Consider the following 17,591-nt stretch of genomic DNA (forward strand, 5'->3'; position numbering starts at 1 on the left):
ACATTCAGAATGAGTTGAATGAGGTGTTTGTGCAGAGCGGCTGCTGTGAGGTCATCACTGAAGAGGCGTCCGCTGCTCTCAGGAAAGCCAATAAATGGGCTCAGTCGGGGCTCATTGTGAGTGTGGGTCCGCCCATCGAAAGCAGCGCTCAGGAGAACTCAGGAGCGACCTCTACAGGAGACAAGAAGAAAAGCGCTCAGTCCACGGTGTGTCGAGAGAGGAACGCTGAGCTCGCCCGGTAAGTGGGAGATACTTGGTCTTCAGCTGAATATTGTTTGGTTTCCTCCCTGAGATGTTTGGGTTAAGAGCAATGAGAAATATAGCTGAAGTTGGAATTATTAGCCGCCTGTATATTTTTTGTCATGATGACAGCACATAATATTAGACTAGATATTCTTCAAGACACTAGTATTCAGCTTAAAGTGACATTTAAAGGCTTCACTAGGGTAATTAGGGTAAAGTTAGGGTAATTAGGCAAGTCATTGTATAACAGTGGTTTGTTCTGGAGACAATCCAAAAAAAAAATTGCTTAAATATTAGGGATGCACGATATATCGGAGGCCATATCGTTATTGGCCGATAAATGCTATTTTTAGGATTATCATTATCGATCCGATGTCTAAATTAGGCCGGTATCTTTAAGCCGATAAATTACGTAGTTGTTGCCGCACACGCGTGGGCGGAACATGTTCAGACTTGGTCATGAAGCTCCCCTCACACTGATTATTCCTTCAAAGTCCGTCCTTTCCTCACGTGGTATTGCTGTGTGTTAATAACTCAGTAAGTAACCATTATCCTTATCATTGTTGATATGTTTGATTGAGTGCCATTGTGTATTTTGCTTCAAATCGCCTCAGGAAAAAATATTACATATGAAAGCCTTTCCTGCTCTGTCTCTTTGTTGTGTTAGAGATAGCAGGGAGATTTACTTATTACTCCAGGGCCGAATAATATTAATTTCGGGGTTAATTCTTTTAGTTGCAGCCGGAGAATGAATTAGGACCTGTGTAAGTTAACTTGGTCTCATTGCGAAAAATGTGCTCCTCTTTTCTGTCTCTCCCTCTTCGCTTCACACACACATACACACACACCAAACTGACCTGCACACTTGACGCGCTAAACAAACACTTTACAGAAGGTTTTTAATCTAATATAATTATTTGTTATTATCAACGCGTTACTTCCCATGTGTTGTTGATGTAAGATTGTATTCAGTTTGATCGGAATATTTATACTGATTATAACAAGCGCGTGTGAGAGCTTTCTCTGTGCGCGCGCACACAAACATAGATCTGACAGCCTTCACACACACATAGATCTTGAGCCTTCACAGATCAACAGTGGAGAGCCTAGGTGCACCGTTGGCTTGTTGATTAAATCTCATTTTGTTATTTAACTTTTTTAATTTTATGCAACAGTCAAGTTGCATGTTAATTTGCTATGAAGAAAATAAAATAATAATGTATTTTTTGCATGCTGATTTGTGTGAAATCGTGAATATAGGTCTATATAATCACCTTGCAATTTTGAAATCATAGCTTTTTTGCTTTGAGTGTAGGCTATTCAGTTCAAAAGAGCGGAGTTTCATCTTTTATGAAGTTTGCTGTATAAAAATATAACATTTTGAAATATTTATAATTATCGGCCTATATATATCGGCTATCGACCTCCAAGTCTGAAGAATTATCGGTTATCGGTATCGGCCAAAAAATCCATATCGGTGCATCCCTATTTTAATATTAAGCTTAAAATGGGTTTAAAACAATTACAAACTGCTTTTATTCTAATCGAAATGAAACAAATAAGACTTTCTCCAGGAGAATACATAGTATAGGAAACACTGTGAAAAATTCCTTGTCATTTAAGAAGTTTTAAAATTGACTAGTTGAAGCCCTCTATATGCAGTAAAGTCATTCACACCCAGTGTTTCTCTCTGACACACACAGGTCTGACCCGGTGCGTCCGTTCATCAGTGGTCACGTAGCCAACAGTATGGCAGCAGAGGTCATCGCTCTGCTGCACAGCCTCCTGACGGCCCCCGAGTCCAACACTGCTCAGATCTGGACAAGCACTGCAGAAAAGGTCAGCTCAAGCCTTTATCAACATTAATTGTTGTGGAAAGCGCTATACAAATAAACTTGAATTGAATTGAATTATTCTTTTGCAAATGAATTAATGTAAATACAGTAGCACTATTTCAGATGGTTATATAACCGTAATTAAATCCAAAATCTCTCTCTCTCTGTCTCTGTCAGGTGTTGTCCAGAGCTCTGATGTTCATCCCTCAGCTGGGGAAGTTTGCTGAGAGTATTCTGGAGAGCGGAAACAGCAGCGGCAGGAAGTTGTCCAAGCTGCAGGCCATTGGTCGACAGGCGGTGGCGGCTCTCTGTGCGCTCGGCGGATTCAAGGAGACCATCAAGATTGGATCTGAAGTGCAGGTGACGCATTCATTAACAACACAGCGCCGCATACAACTGGAGAAGTTAGGATTTTCACTTTCAGGATCTCTCGAATCATTTCATTCATTCATTTTCCTTCGGTGTAGCTTCCGCCACAGCGGAATGAACCGCCAACTTATCCAGCATGTGTTTTACACAGCGGATGCCCTTCTAGCTGCAACCCAGTACTGGGAAACACCCACACACTCATTTACGCACACACTACGGCCAATTTAGTTCATCAATTGCCCTATAGCGCATGTGTTTGGACTGTGGGGCAAACCAGAGCACCCGGAAGAAACCCACCCCAACACAGAGAGAACATGCAAACTCCACACAGAAACGCCAACGTGTTGGATGGCGGAGGGGTGATGTGGACGAAGGATGAAAGTAAAGAGGGTTGGGAAGTCAAGGAAGAAAGTAAAAGTGAACACTGGACGGGGGAGGAGGGGGATTGATAAAAAATCAGGTGCCGGATCAGATTTCAGAGGTGCTGGATCCGGATCCGGATCAAAAATTGGTTATAAAAGTATTTGTTTTAGCCTTTTTATTTGTTTGTTTGTGTAATTAATTAATTAATTTTATTTTATTATAATAATTAATTTTATTATAATGTAATTAATTTATTAATTTTATTTATTAATGGCATTTTATTTATTTATTTTAATTGGTTTGTTTATTGATCTATTTAATTATATATATTTATTTAAATATGTATTTATTTCTATTTAATTCCATTTAATTAAATTAACTTTAATTAATTAACGAGTTAGCTTAATTAATTTAATATCTTTTTAAATAAACAATTTATTTCATGCGTGTGCTTTTGCTTTTTTATTTATTCATGCTTTTATTCTGCAATTAATCTGCATTTAATCTACAATTTCTTATCCTTCATTGTATGTATCGCATACAGTCGTATTAAGTATTAATATTATTTATATATTTTATGATATTATTTAATAAATAATTATTTTAGTTTGGCTAATATAATCTAAGAATTATTATGAAAAAATTAATAGTTAAGAAATAAATTGTCTACAGAACTAACCACTGTGGTCTAATGACTTGCCTAATTAACTCAATTGTACTTTAAGCTGAATACTAGTATCCTACTAATTTGAGTATTTAGTTCAACCTGTGTACACAGCTTAGCAGATGGAGTGTAATAAATGCTAAATCATGAATGTCTGTCTGAAGTGTTTGTGTGTGTTGCTGTTCTCTCTGTCAGGTGGTTGGTAAAGGTGTGTTGGACAGTGTCGGTGTGGTTATATCCATTAATGAGCAGGAGGGCATCGCCACCGTCAAGTTTCCATCCTGCGAGTATCGGCGCTCCAGCAAAGCATCTGATATCCTGACGGTGCCCATATCACGCCTGTGCACGCCGCGCTCAGAGGTAATACACACTCTTCTGGACGATCACGACTAATCTGACGTGTCAATGATACTTCAAATAAATCAAGGCTGTCTTTATTATTTTAAAATGTTTGTGCCGTTGTTTAGAGGGCGGTCTAAATGTGGGGGTGAGCTGTAGTTTTGGGATTTTGATAAAGAGTATCAACCCTGTTTACTTATCATTGAATTTACCTCACAGAAAGAAATGCAAGCAGAACTAAATGCATTAGTTTGGGTTTCAGTTTACAAAAATAACATTCGAGTCTCAAAATGATCAAACATCAGGAGTTTATTGCTTGATTACTACAGTTTATCAGGTATTTATCATGGTAAACATGACTTTCATTCAGTCATTCATTTTTCAGCTTAGTCCCTTTATTAATCAGGGGTTGCCACAGCAGAATGAACCGCCAATTTATCTAGCATATTTTGTACGCAGTGGATGCCCTTCTAGCTGCAACCCATCACTGGGAAACACCCATACACTAATTCACACACACATATGCTATGGCCAATTTAGCTCATTCAATTCCCCTATAGTGCATGTGTTTGGACTGTGGGGGAAAACAGGAGCACCCGGAGGAAACCCACGTCAACATGGGGAGTACATGCAAACTCCACACAGAAATGCCAAATGACCAGGATCAAACCAGCGACCTGGACTTCAGACTTTACCTATATATATATATTTAAAGCAGAAAAGCATCATAAATTATGTTTTTATTGTGCCTCTTGTTTTCATTATTATTATTATTATTTTTAATCCAGTTGTTTTAATTGTTTGGTTCATATTTGACCCAGTAGTGGGTTAATACACCCCCAAATTGTGTAAAGATTGTAAAAAATGTGTAAAGTACATAAATCTTTTTTTTGTCAACTAATATAAACTAGCAATAAAATCTGTTTCTGATTAAAAACTAAAAAAAAAAGTTAAGAAAAATGTTTATCAATCTAAACTATTTTGCTTTAAAAAAAATAATATTAAAAAAATTGTTTTATTTTGCATTAAAATCCATATTTGTGATGTTTGAGTTAGTTATTAAAGGTCTATGATTTGATTTTGTACCTTTATTTGCCAAAACATTAACAAAATAATGATCTATTTTATTACTTCGACACCAACCTGTCCGTCTGTGTGTGTTCAGGCTCTGCCGCTGCACAAGCTTTCCATCACAGAGAAGGTTGTTCAGGCCGTTCAGTCCATGTTGCTGCCGCAGGAGGGCAGTCTGTCCATACACACGTCTCTGCCGGCGTCTGGAGACGGCTCCAGTCCTGTGATGGCAGTGGTGCGTCTGCTGGCCGAGATCAGAACCAGGTCAGACTCTAATTAAAATCAAGTGTTTTTAGATGTTATTATCAGTATGTTAGTCTAAAAGGGGAGCTATTATGCAAAATCAAAGTTTAAACTCAGTTGTTTGTGAATATAAGCAGATTCTAATGATGAAAATGTAGTCATTTTATTTTTTTTTAATCAGACTTGATGAAATCAGTCTTCAGGAACATTTTGATTGACATTCTCCCTTTGTACGTGTCATCAGAGGGGGAAAGCCCCGCCCACTAGTGACCGTGTCTCTCTCATTAGCATAAGATGTTAGAATCTGCCACTATGCTGACACAGGCAGTTGTAGCTCCACCTTCTTTTGAAAAGAGCACAATCTCATTTGAATTTAAAGCGACAGTCACCTAAACACCACAATTTGGATCAAATTAAAGGCCTGTTTACACCTGGCAAGATAGCAATATAGATGTAGTTGTAAAAGTGGTTCACAGTGTTAAAGAATAGCATAGTTCAGAGTCAGACCACAGCTACAACCATAAAGATACGAATGACATTATTAGAATCACTTTCAGAGCACTAGCAGCACACTGAGGACACCTGCTGGTTACAAGGGATAATGCACAATTAAAAGCATCATCTGAAAATAAACATCATTATTGTTTGCTTGTGTTTACACATGTATTTATCCTTATCGTGTTTGGTGTGAACGAGCATTTATGGGATATTAATTGTGTGTGTGTATCAGAGCGTGTCTGGTGATGGCGCAGCTGCTGGAGGACAGCTCTTTCTGTGAGGAGTTTATCCAGCAGTGTCCTGCAGCCGTGGAGGTGCTCAACCTCATCGCTCAAGAGTGCAGTCCTGGTGAGTCAATGCAAAGAAAGCATGCATAACCATATAAAAAAATGCATGTATAAGCCATATGACAAAAAAAATGGATGCTTAAACCACATGACGCCTGATACTGGTGAAACATCCCTTTTACTACATCCAAAAACTGTGATGCTCATAGAAAAAACATGTGTGATGTAAAATAATGCTTTACATAAATGTATATATTTTTTTCTAATTATTATTGGAAAATGTTTTTGTTTAAATGTAGATAATAAAAAAATAAATATTAGGTTGGGCTGTGCAATTAATCGAAAATCCGATTTCGATTTTGGCTTTTAACGATTATGAAAAACCCTTAATCGAGATAAAGGATTATTGCATCACATACCGCCCCTTTCCAGTTGTACACTTGTGAAAACTCTTTGCCTCTGCAAAGCTCAGTTCCACGTGAAAATGACTGAAAGCATGTTCTGTAGTGTAACTTTTGCAGCACGGGATGCGCATCATTCATATTTTTAAAAGCGCAAAAGGGCACGTGCTGTTGTGTGTGTGTGTGCGCCATGCTTAGCCTCGGATAGGTAGTGTGTGTGTGCGCGCGCTGCGCTTAGCCTCGGACTGCAGAGCACAAACACATCTAACGCGATCTTAATGTGAGCGCTTTAATGGTCAAATACATGCACATTTGTGTCAGAGCGCGGTGTTTAGTGATTATTCATATTAACCCTCATTTGTGTAATAAACTAACAAGTTGAGAATCAAAAGACACGTGCACACAATCAAACATACATATATATATATATATATATATATATATATATATATATATATATATACACACATACATATATATACACACATACATATATATACACACACACACATATACATATATATATACATATATATAGCTTAAAGGTGCTAATAATATTGAGCTATTAAAATATGTTTCAAAATATTTAAACCTGCTTTTATTCTAGCTGAAATAAAACAAATAAGACTTTCTCCAGAAGAAAAGATATTATAGGAAATACTGTAAAGAAAATCCTCTTAAACATCATTTGGGAAATATTTATATATAAAAATAAATTCACAGGAAAACGAATAATTTTGACTTCAACTGATAATCGTTTTGAATAATCGTGATTACAATTATGACCAAAATAATCATGATTATGATTTTTCCCATAATCGAGCAGCCCTAATATTAGGTCTATTTCTCAATAAAATGACTAAAACTTGATAACTGAACATAAAAAAAAATAAAAGCTAATTCTAAACATTATTAAATACTAAATAAATATATGTATAATTTATGTATTAAATAGCTTTACTAAAAAATTAAAACTAGAAATGTTCCTTATACTTAAGTTACTGTTGTAGCTAACCGAAATAAAGACATGAAGCATTACTAAAATTGAACAAAAAAATAAATCTAAATACATATGTATATAAAAATTTATAACCAGAAATAAGTGCTATAATAGTATGTAAATATGCAAAGTTAAAAAAAAAAAAAAAGCTTGATAATATAGGTTAATGATATTAATAAATTGATTGCATTACGTCTTGAACTATTGTTTAGCATGGTAAATTTCTTTGCATGCAATTAAAGTTTTTTTTTTGCATGTATTCATTCATTTGTTCTGTTGAATAAATGCATAAAATGATAATATTTTCATTTTTAAATGAGCTAAAGCTAAACCTGAAATAAATACATTTCAACAGAATATACAGTACTTATGTAAATGTCTTTAAATATGTCACGTTTGGCGGATCGAAACAGGAACAAAAACAGGTGTAGGATCCAAGTGCAGTTTTAATGTGAAATTTGTACAGTGACAGACCAAAAATCAAAGTGACAAAATAAACAAACAAACAAGGCCCTCAAACAGATTAAACTAGAACTAGACTTAGCAACTAAGACAGGATACAAAACTGGACTCAGGAACACATACCAACAAGAACGAACGACGAACTCACGAACAGAGATTGAATGGCTGAATATATAGTGCAGGAAATCAACGGTAAACAGAGACAGCTGTGATTGTATATCAGTATATATGGAAAACCGGGTGTGTGCGTGAAGGAATGTATGGATATGTAGTTCTTAAGCCACTGTAGTTCGCTGAGAGTGTGCTGCCGAACTACAGTGGCATCTGGTGGACATGGAGAGTCATGACAAAATATGTATGTCTGTTTAAAAATGTTTTGAAGAATGTCCATGCCTCTTTCATGCCTTTTTCATGCAATAATCCTTCACATTCTTCCATCAAACTGATGTGATTTATTCCAAGTCTTTTGCGTCCAGTTAAATGTGATCTGTGTTTTGTGTGAATGTTTTCAGGAGAGCGTTTGGTGATGGTGGAGGCTCAGTGTGAGCGTCTGCGCATGCTTTATCGAGACTGTGCTCGTCCTCCACCACCGCCTGTGCAAACTGACCAACGGCAGGTGAGATTAGTGCTGCATATATACCATCTGGGTTGTTAATGAGTAAATAAACACTACACTTTTTCAGAAAGAGGCTCATTTTACAGCTCCCCTACAGTTAAACAGTTGAGTTTTACCACTACTAAATCCATTCAGCCGATCTTCGGGTCTGGCTGGAGCACTTTTAGCTTAGCTTAGCATAGATCATTGAATCGGATTAGACCGTTAGCATCTAGATTTTTGATAATTTTCCTATTTAAAGCTTAACTCTTCTGTAGTTGCATACTGAGACAATCAGAAAATAAAAAGTTCATTTCTAGGCTGATATGACTAGCAACTATACTCTCATTCTGGCATATTAATAATAATGTACCACATCTATAAACCTTTATCTTTAAACCTACTTGGAAGTAGATCCTAGCCATATCAGTCCTAAAATAGAAACTTTTCATTCAACTTTTTTATCAGAGGTCGTTCATAAACTACAGAAGAGTCAAGTTTTATTTAGGAAAATTGTTACAACTTTTTTTGGGTTTTTTTTTTTTTGAGTGAGATGCTAACGGTCTAATCTGATTCAATGATCTATGCTAAGCTAAGCTAAAAATGCTCCCATCAGACCTGGAGATTGGCTGAATGGATTAAAAAGTTGTAAAACTCAATTGTTTTAATGTTAAATGAGCCTTTTTCCCTAAAATAAGTGGTTTGTTCCCTTAAAGCTTGCCATATATGGGCTTGAATGTCAACATCACTCATCTATTGTCTGACATGAAGCACTTCTGATTGGCTCTGTACGAATCTGACAGCATGTGATCATTTGTGAACACGTTTTTCTCTGTTTGTTCAGCCGAAGGAGATCACGTGGTGCCCGTCTCGAGTCTTCCCTCCGGTTCGGGCCTGTATGTTTTCCTCGCACTTGACGTCGGTGACGTTTCTGGCTGATCCGAGTGCAGGCGGAGGCCTTCCCAGAGGAACCTTCATCTACGCCACTTCACCCGTGCCCATTCAGGTGACTGTAACACTGTTATTAATCAAACTAATCCAGTGTTTTACAGAATATAACTGTTTTACCTAATGAAATGTGCTATTAGTTATTTCCCAAAGCTAATTATAAAATGCGATTAACATCAAGCAAGAAAAGCATGGGGGAGGGAGAGATGGTCAAACTTACCAACTCCAAGATTAGTCTCATTAATTCTGTTTCTGATTTCCAGGCTCCGTCTTTTTACTGGGAGATCGAGATCGTTTCGTTCGGAGACTCGGAGGACGACAGCGGTCCAATAGTGTCCTTTGGATTTTCCCCGGAGGCGGAGAAGAGAGACGGAGCCTGGACCAATCCCGTCGGGACCTGCCTGTTTCACAAGTACTGACTGATAACATTCACTGTTATTTGAGTTCCTCTTGTATTCTCATAACTCGTATCTTCTTCTTCTGTGGTCTTCAGTAATGGCCGGGCGGTTCACTACAACGGCTCCAGTTTACTGCAGTGGAAAAGTGTGAGGCTCGACGTGGCTCTGCTTCCTGGTGAGACTTGAGTTTAGCTGTGAAGGTTTTATGAAATTAAAATTAAGTTTTTTAGATGTTAGTATCGGAGTATTGTTAGTTTTAGGATATCTATAAGCTAGTGTGCGCCAAAACAAACACCAGCATGTACAGCATGTTCCTCCTAAATTTTTAGGCTTTTTTAAGGATTTTCCTTTATTGATTTGATGCAGTAGTAATGTTTCCTCTGTGTGTGTGTGTGTGTGTGTGTGTGTGTGTTTCTGCAGGTGATGTAGCCGGCATCGGCTGGGAGCGTCTGGAAGGCACTCCTCCTCCACCCGGTCAGCCTCCCAAAGGAAGAGTGTACTTCACCTACTGCGGTCAGCGACTCGCTCCCTACCTAGAGGATGTGGCTGGAGGCATGTGGCCCGTCGTTCACATCCAGAAGAAGGTTTGCAGACACGTCACAAATACACAAAATGTTTGTATTTGTAGAATAATTGAATATTCAGTTAGTTTTTAGTTTTCTGCGATATATATTGCGATATTAAGGTAATTTCATAAGATGATTTAAATAACTATTCGGGAAGAATTCACCATTTTCCATTGTGATCATTTTGTAGGGAGTGTGTAGAGAGTGTGTTTGATATCAAGTATAATAAAGAAATTGCAAGCATAAATGAATAAAAGAGAACAAAGATACAAATATAATTTTGTGGATATTCTAACAGTGTTGAGGAAAGACGTTAAATAACAATGTAAGGTAGTCAAACAATGTAATGAGATGTAAAATAACACTGTATAGGCTTCATTGTAATACAATTAATTTTGTTTAAGCTACAAATTTAAAATTTAATTGTGCCCAAATAGTTTAACAGGGTGTCCACGGGCTCTTAAAGAGTATTAGAGGTTGATAAATCAATTATGAAAAAATTAAGGCCCTTAAATAGTATTAAGAAGTCTAAATTGCAATTTTACAAGGTCTTAAATTTTGTTCAAGCCTTGTCCAAAGTGTTTGACTCCATAAATATATTTATTTTCCTCCTAATATTAACAACGATGTGCTCGATCCTTGCGATTGGTTGGGGCTGGGGCGCGTCCAGCCAAGCATCTCCGTTTGAGTGATTTGACGTAATTCGCGGCATGATGTGTCGCCACATGCAGCGAAAGCGAAACAGGCGACAAAATGGGAAAATGTTTGTGTACTCCTGGTTGGAGAAAGACAAGTTTAAACAGATGCTGAAAACAACCACGTCATTTATTCTTTCAAGCTTTGTATCTTCCGAGCTTATCTGAGCTCTGTTGCACAGTTGTGGTGCATTGATTTATTTAAGTGTTTATTAACAACTGTTTATTAAGTTAAAGGTTTGATACTGACTAGAACTTGAAGTGTCGATGAGGTCTTAAATATTCTGAGAAGGTCTGTAAAAAGTTTTAAAAAGGAATTGAAATCTTTAGGATTCCTGCGTATATCCTGTTTAAATTATTTTAAAATCTTAGGGCTCTATTTGAGACGGTCCATGCACAGATCACTTAACGCAGGGCGCAAATGCTTTCAGGGCGTGTCAGAACACATTTTTGCTAATTTAAGTACGGGAAAATCCGCTTTTCGCCGTGGCGCATAGTCTAAAAGGGTTGAGTTTATTTTCTTAATGAGTTATAGGTGTGTTTTGAGAATAAACCAATCAGAGTCTCATCTCCCATTCCCTTTAAGAGCCAGCTGCGTCACACCATAAGCGCATTGCTATTAACATGACGTAAAGTAAGTTCACTTTCGCTTTTGCTCTCGTGGATAGGGAAACCTTACCACACAGACATCAATTAGCCTGTAAATAATTAATTTAGTTTGTTAAACGCAAAGATTTGTTTCAAAACTATTTCTAAATTCAGTTCTAATTTCCAGCAAACGAATAAATGAACAATAATAACAAAGTTTGGTCAAAATACTGAGTTATTTCCAAATACACCTACCTTTCCCCATATGGTCTAAAACCTGACAGGTGGACAAATCTAAGCTTGTTTTTAATAAAACAAATATAAATATATTAAATAATACTGCTAATAATAATAACATTATACAAAAGCAAATTGAATGAACAGAAAAAGCCTCCCGAGATGAAGAAAGTATGAAGGCAGTGATTTTTAAATTCATGTAGACTAGAAAATAATATGTTTTGTATTATTTTAATCCTATATATTTATATCCTACATATATCCTTATTATATACATCCTTAATATATTATATCTTTTTTATATGTAAAGATATTTGCGTATTGCATCTTGTGTTTAGTGTGTAAGCCAGACACACTTTGCGCCAGTCAATAGACAGACTTTGTTCTGGTCTAAAGATCAGACTATTTACAGTTTCTCAAGATAGCAACGCAACAAAACACGCCTGCTTTTTTAGAGCAGAACGCCTATGGGCGCACATATGAGCGCAAATGCATTTGCTATTTAAACAGCGTAGCGCAACGCCTCAAAATGACCCTTGCGCCGAGCTTAAAGTATTAAAAGACTATTGCGCTGCACCTTGCGCCACACTGCGCCGGGTGTATGATAGGGCCCTTACAGTCACATACCTTAAAAAATGTGTTTCCTGGTTAATTATAATCACAACTCAGTTGCAGATTCTACGATTTGACTATTGCATATTCGCACATTACGATATGGATGCTGAATCGATATATTGCTCAGCTCTAAGAGATTAAGTATTTTATAATTGTTCACCGGTTTCTTTATATCACCTTCAGCCTTGTTTATTAATGTGAATGTTTCTTGTGTGTTTTCAGAATACGAAGATTCACGCCAACTTCGGCTGCCGGTTGTTTGCGTACGCTGAAGGCCAGGCTCACAGAAACGCTGCTGATCTCTGCATGGATCTGTCAGAGGAGATCAGTGCTAACTTCGAGGCTCTGCCCTTCGCCATGGCCTCCGACAGCGATAATGATGCGGGCACCAGTGTGGCGTCTGACTCCGGCTCCCACGGGCCTCCTTGTCGCATCGCTGCCGTCGTCACAGCACAACAGCGTGAGTAGGCCGGTGTCACGAGAAATAAAGACCCCGTCATGAGAATTAGGTCCGCCTATTGGACCCTGAGTGATCCTGTTGTTTTCCTGGAGTTGTAATAGGTATAATCTGGTTATAAAGTACAGGACTACGACTATTTAGTTCTGCATTTATTTGCTAGTGCGTTTGAGCTGAAGGATAAGCAGATTTAAAGTTAATGTAACCTTTAGGCAAAACCTTTCTATCAATTTGCTTTCCTTCCCAGAATACAACAGCGATGCTTCTTGCCACTACAAGGTAGAGCTGAGCTATGAGAATCTGGTGGTGTCGGGACCGAACGCTCATCCGCCACCCATCGCTGATGACGAGAGCGATGATGAGGATGATGAAGACATTCCCCGGGTATCATGACTAGATCATCTGCTACAATTATACACACACGTCAAACTGCTTTTTAAAGAAGTCAACTCTTGCTTTCTCTTGTGTTCGTAAAGGAGGATCATTACGCCCTGCTAGTGAAAGCGTGGGAAACTAAAGTGTTTCCCACCATTCGCCGGCGGTTCAGGAACGAGGCGGAGAGGAAATCTGGCCTGGATCAGATCAAGGGAGCGCTGCAGCTCGGTGAATAACTGTTTATTAATGTCCATATTTCAATAGCTAAAGCTGATTCATGTATTCATTCATTCAGGCGGTCTGTCAGTATATTCAAATGTACAGTAGTCAAAATTTGAAGTGACTATTGGACTCCTCGTTTCTATTGGACTCCTTTCAGACTGTTTAAGCTCGGGTTAAAAAATACACCTTATTGTTGGAGATGTGAGATCGAGGATGGTGATTTAGTTCATGCTCTATGGTCTTGTACAAAGATTCAGGATTTCTGTGTTCATGAACACATTTGCTCGGTTTTAGACTTTCGCATTTCACTATGCCCTAGACTGTTTATACTAGGTAGTTGGACAGACAATGAAATAAAAGATAAAAACATAACATTTTGGGTCCAAACCAGCTTACTGATTGGCAGACAAATAATTCTTAGGAGCTGGAAATCAGAGGAGGCCCCTTCCTTCCAAGAATGGGCAGTAGAACTTGCTAGAGTGGCCGCATTTGAAAAAATGTCTTATAAGCAAATGGACAAGCCAAACCTATACTTTAAAAAATGGTCCAAGTGCTTAAACTGTTCGGGAATGGAACAGTAATAAATGTATGAGATATATACTGATGTCAACAGTGTAAATTTGATATGTTATTGACTAAACTTACCCATTCATTTGTTTCATTTAATTTTTATTGTATTTTATTTTAATTCTTTCTTCATTATATAAGATAGAGGCCTTAATTATATTTACTGATAGCCAACCAGAACCTTAAAGTAGTAGTTGGGGATTAGTTTGGGGTGGGTCTATAATAGGGCAAAAAAACAAAAACAAAATGTTGATTCTTTTCAGAGTTGTATTCTGTATGCCATGCTGAAACCTGCCTGAGAATCAATAAAACTGTTAATCACTAATATTTGAAGTGAATCAAAACCTTTTATAAAGGTTTTCCTACAACTGAGCAACACCCATTTTTGTCTCAGGACAATTTTGAAAATAGTTTTTGATCCCCTTCAAATGTTGAATACTATACTGTATACAACTGCATAGCCTGCATACGCTTTAGCAAACTTTAAAGTACTTAATGAGTAACGCCCCATTCACACGGGGATTCAGCGTCAACGCTTGACTGAAGGCGTGTCTGAAGTTAGAGCTGAAGCGATCGTCATAGCAGCGTCAGCCAATGAAATTCAGTCAGCAATAGGCCACTGTCTAGCTGGTGTATTTGCATACAGCGATCTGATTGGCTGAAGCTTCTGTCGCCGATTGAAAAGTTGAGCAAGTCCTAACGCCACATTCACACGGGGCGTCAACGCTTCCTATTCACATTGAATGGGTGACGTCAGGCGTTGCCGAACTGCATTATGGATTCGTCGGCGCCGCTTCAAAGGCGTTGCTCGCTGCAGAAGTTGGGACTAGCTCAACTTTTCAAGCACCGACGGAAGCGTCAGCCAATCACATCGCTGTATGCAAATACACCAGCTAAACAGTGGCCTATTGCCACTGAATTTCATTGGCTGACGCTGATATGATGATCGCTTCAGCCCCGACTTGAGACACGCCTTCAGTCAAGCGTTAACGCTGAAACCCCGTGTGAATGAGGCGTTACTTCTGCAGCGAGCAACGGCTCTGAAGCTGCGCCGACGGATCCAGAATGCAGTTCGGGAAATGCCTGACATCACCCATTCAAAGTGAATGGGAAGCGTTGACGCTGAAGCCCCGTGTGAATGTGGCGTAAATTAATGAGTGGTACAAATCTTTGATTACTATAGTAGGAAAAATAAATATACTTTGTAAATCAATGGTTATCGGTTTTTAACATTTTACAAAATATCTTCTTTTGTGTTTAAAAAGAGTTTAAACACACCTTGACGCTTTGTGGATGTTACCACTTTGACATCTGTCAGATATTGGATTTTCGCCACTTTCCAAAGTAATTTGACGTCGTTATTGTCTTTAGACGCTGGCTAGACAGTGAATTTGGGTCACCTGACGTCATGACCTAAATCTAACCTAATATTAACGTCTTGCGATGTTGTGTGCCTGCTGGGTATTTCTAGTTTTTTGATTGCACATGTGTTTAATATAATGCTGTGTTTGCTGTCAGGTATGGTGGACATCGCTCGTCAGACGGTTGAGTTTCTGTATGAAGAGAATGGCGGGATCCCTCGAGACCTCTACCTTCCAACCATCGAAGACATTAAGGATGAAGCAAACAAGTTCACCATCGACAAAGTCCGCAAAGGTCTGTGTGAAAGCCACAGTTGTCCTGTTTGCTGTTACACATGCGTTTACATTTTGAACTCTTACATTAATTCATTGCGTAACAAACATAAAAAATTGAGGGAATAATCACCAAGTGCTGCATTTTTACACATTTTTTGCATGCATTTGCAGGTTTCAACGCTAAGGTTTTTTTCTACTGGGCCGATTGGACCCGTGGTTGAGATTTTACTTGCCCTGCCAAAGTTTTTACTGGCCCCACCAATAAAAAAGAAGTTAATAGCTATTTCTTAGCCACATATTTTAAATAATGTGGCAAAATAACTACTGTGAATCTAGAATTTAAACATTTAAAAAATGTTAATAAATGTATAATGAGCAAAATACTTGATTTCATGAATGAAAAGAGCAGTATGGAAAATGTGCTGGTATTTTATTGCAATTCTAAATTATTTTTATAAAAATGGCTTGCCAAACTGACGACAATGTTTGAACAATATTTTATTTATTTATTTTTTTGGTTTCTTAATTTTGTACCCATGTAATTGTCTTCTTCCAAGACTTCAGAAACAGAGATTTTCTTTTAGCCTCATAGTTTGATGTTGCCGCCATGTTGCTATTTTTTTGCTGTACTAGTTGTTACCAGGTTACGGAAAAAAATAACGTACTCATCGTTACTGGCCGATAGGGGCCTGTGACAATCCTGTCTACTGTCCCGAGCGTCTTTCACTCTGGCCCTGGGCCACTGGGCAGTCCTTATTGTTGAGCCCTTATTTGACCATTGAGTTAAAAGATGCACAAAATGGTTTTCTTTCACACTTTTAAAAATCTCAAGTCATGATATATGATCCGGCATGGGAGATGAATTATCAGCAAAAATAAACTAAATAAAATAAAGCGTTTTGTTAAAAAAGCTCAATTAATTATATTTTGCATAGGAAAAATTAATATTTATATATTGTTGTGCATATTCATGACAATTGACAGTGTATCTATATGCATTTTTGTTTGTTTATTTATTCCATTAACTTGTTGCATGTGCATGCTAATTGACAGTTAATATTTGTATTAATTGCACAGCTCTTAAACATACTGTAAGTTGCACTGGCTGAAAGTTGAATTCTTGAGAGACAGAAAGAGAGTAAAAAAATGAATAATTCAGTTTGTTAGATGAATGAGTTTTGTATTGACCGTCCCTCAGGCTTGACGGTGGGCATCCGCTGTCCAGAGGGAAACAACACCTGCAGCAGCACAGGAGGAACCGCTCTACCAAAGTTTGCCATCCGCGGCATGTTGAAGACCTTCAGCTTACATGGAGTTGTGCTCGATGTGGATTCGGTGAGTATCTGCTTTAACCCTCGTGTAATGTTCAAATTGACTCCCCTCTGGCTGTTTTTGTTCCATTGACTTCCATTATAACCACATTTATTGATTGCAAAGCCATGACATTAATCATGCATTCTTGATTGTTGCTGGTTTTGCCTGTTGTTTTACTGTGAATCATGTAACGATCATGTGTTGATACTGTCGGTTTCACAGATTAAAAACCGTGATACACATGTTGTTTACTACTGTTTAGGGGTGTAACGATACACTCAGCTCACGATACGATGTGTATCACGATATAATGTTCACGATTCGATGTGTATCACGATATTTGGATTAAAAATTGAAAATTAAACTGAAATGCAAATTTTACCAAGTAAACTATTTTTTATGTATTTCTTTTGTTTCAACTTGTTAAACTGAACCTTCTTTAAGAAAATAAATTAAACAGGCCTGTCTCTGGAAAATAAAACAATTTAAAAACTTCTTAAAAATATTATTGACAAAATTAAGGAACAATTTAAGTAAAGGTGCAACAAAAAAAATAAGCTTTCTATTCAATTGAATTTAACAGTAAGAGCTTAAGGCTTTGC

The 17,591-nt window shown here is 37.7% G+C and overlaps 1 protein-coding gene across 2 annotated transcripts in view; it reads left to right on the top strand.

The window, feature by feature from the left end:
• The window catches only part of hectd4 (HECT domain E3 ubiquitin protein ligase 4), a 110,554-nt gene that overhangs the window by 54,111 nt on the left and 38,852 nt on the right, over window positions 1–17,591 (top strand). For both annotated transcript variants that reach the window (XM_009303668.5, XM_009303669.5), the window contains exons 39-54: window positions 36–238; window positions 1,947–2,082; window positions 2,256–2,438; window positions 3,670–3,834; window positions 4,979–5,148; window positions 5,858–5,973; window positions 8,288–8,391; window positions 9,215–9,376; window positions 9,582–9,730; window positions 9,812–9,891; window positions 10,137–10,300; window positions 12,640–12,877; window positions 13,122–13,258; window positions 13,351–13,477; window positions 15,557–15,694; window positions 16,874–17,010. In XM_009303668.5, the coding sequence (XP_009301943.1) occupies window positions 36–238; window positions 1,947–2,082; window positions 2,256–2,438; window positions 3,670–3,834; window positions 4,979–5,148; window positions 5,858–5,973; window positions 8,288–8,391; window positions 9,215–9,376; window positions 9,582–9,730; window positions 9,812–9,891; window positions 10,137–10,300; window positions 12,640–12,877; window positions 13,122–13,258; window positions 13,351–13,477; window positions 15,557–15,694; window positions 16,874–17,010 (2,409 nt within the window). The remainder of the gene's footprint in view (window positions 1–35; window positions 239–1,946; window positions 2,083–2,255; window positions 2,439–3,669; window positions 3,835–4,978; window positions 5,149–5,857; window positions 5,974–8,287; window positions 8,392–9,214; window positions 9,377–9,581; window positions 9,731–9,811; window positions 9,892–10,136; window positions 10,301–12,639; window positions 12,878–13,121; window positions 13,259–13,350; window positions 13,478–15,556; window positions 15,695–16,873; window positions 17,011–17,591) is intronic.

Source organism: Danio rerio, chromosome 7, assembly GCF_049306965.1.
Source record: "Danio rerio strain Tuebingen ecotype United States chromosome 7, GRCz12tu, whole genome shotgun sequence".
Classification (NCBI taxonomy): Eukaryota; Metazoa; Chordata; class Actinopteri; order Cypriniformes; family Danionidae; genus Danio; species Danio rerio.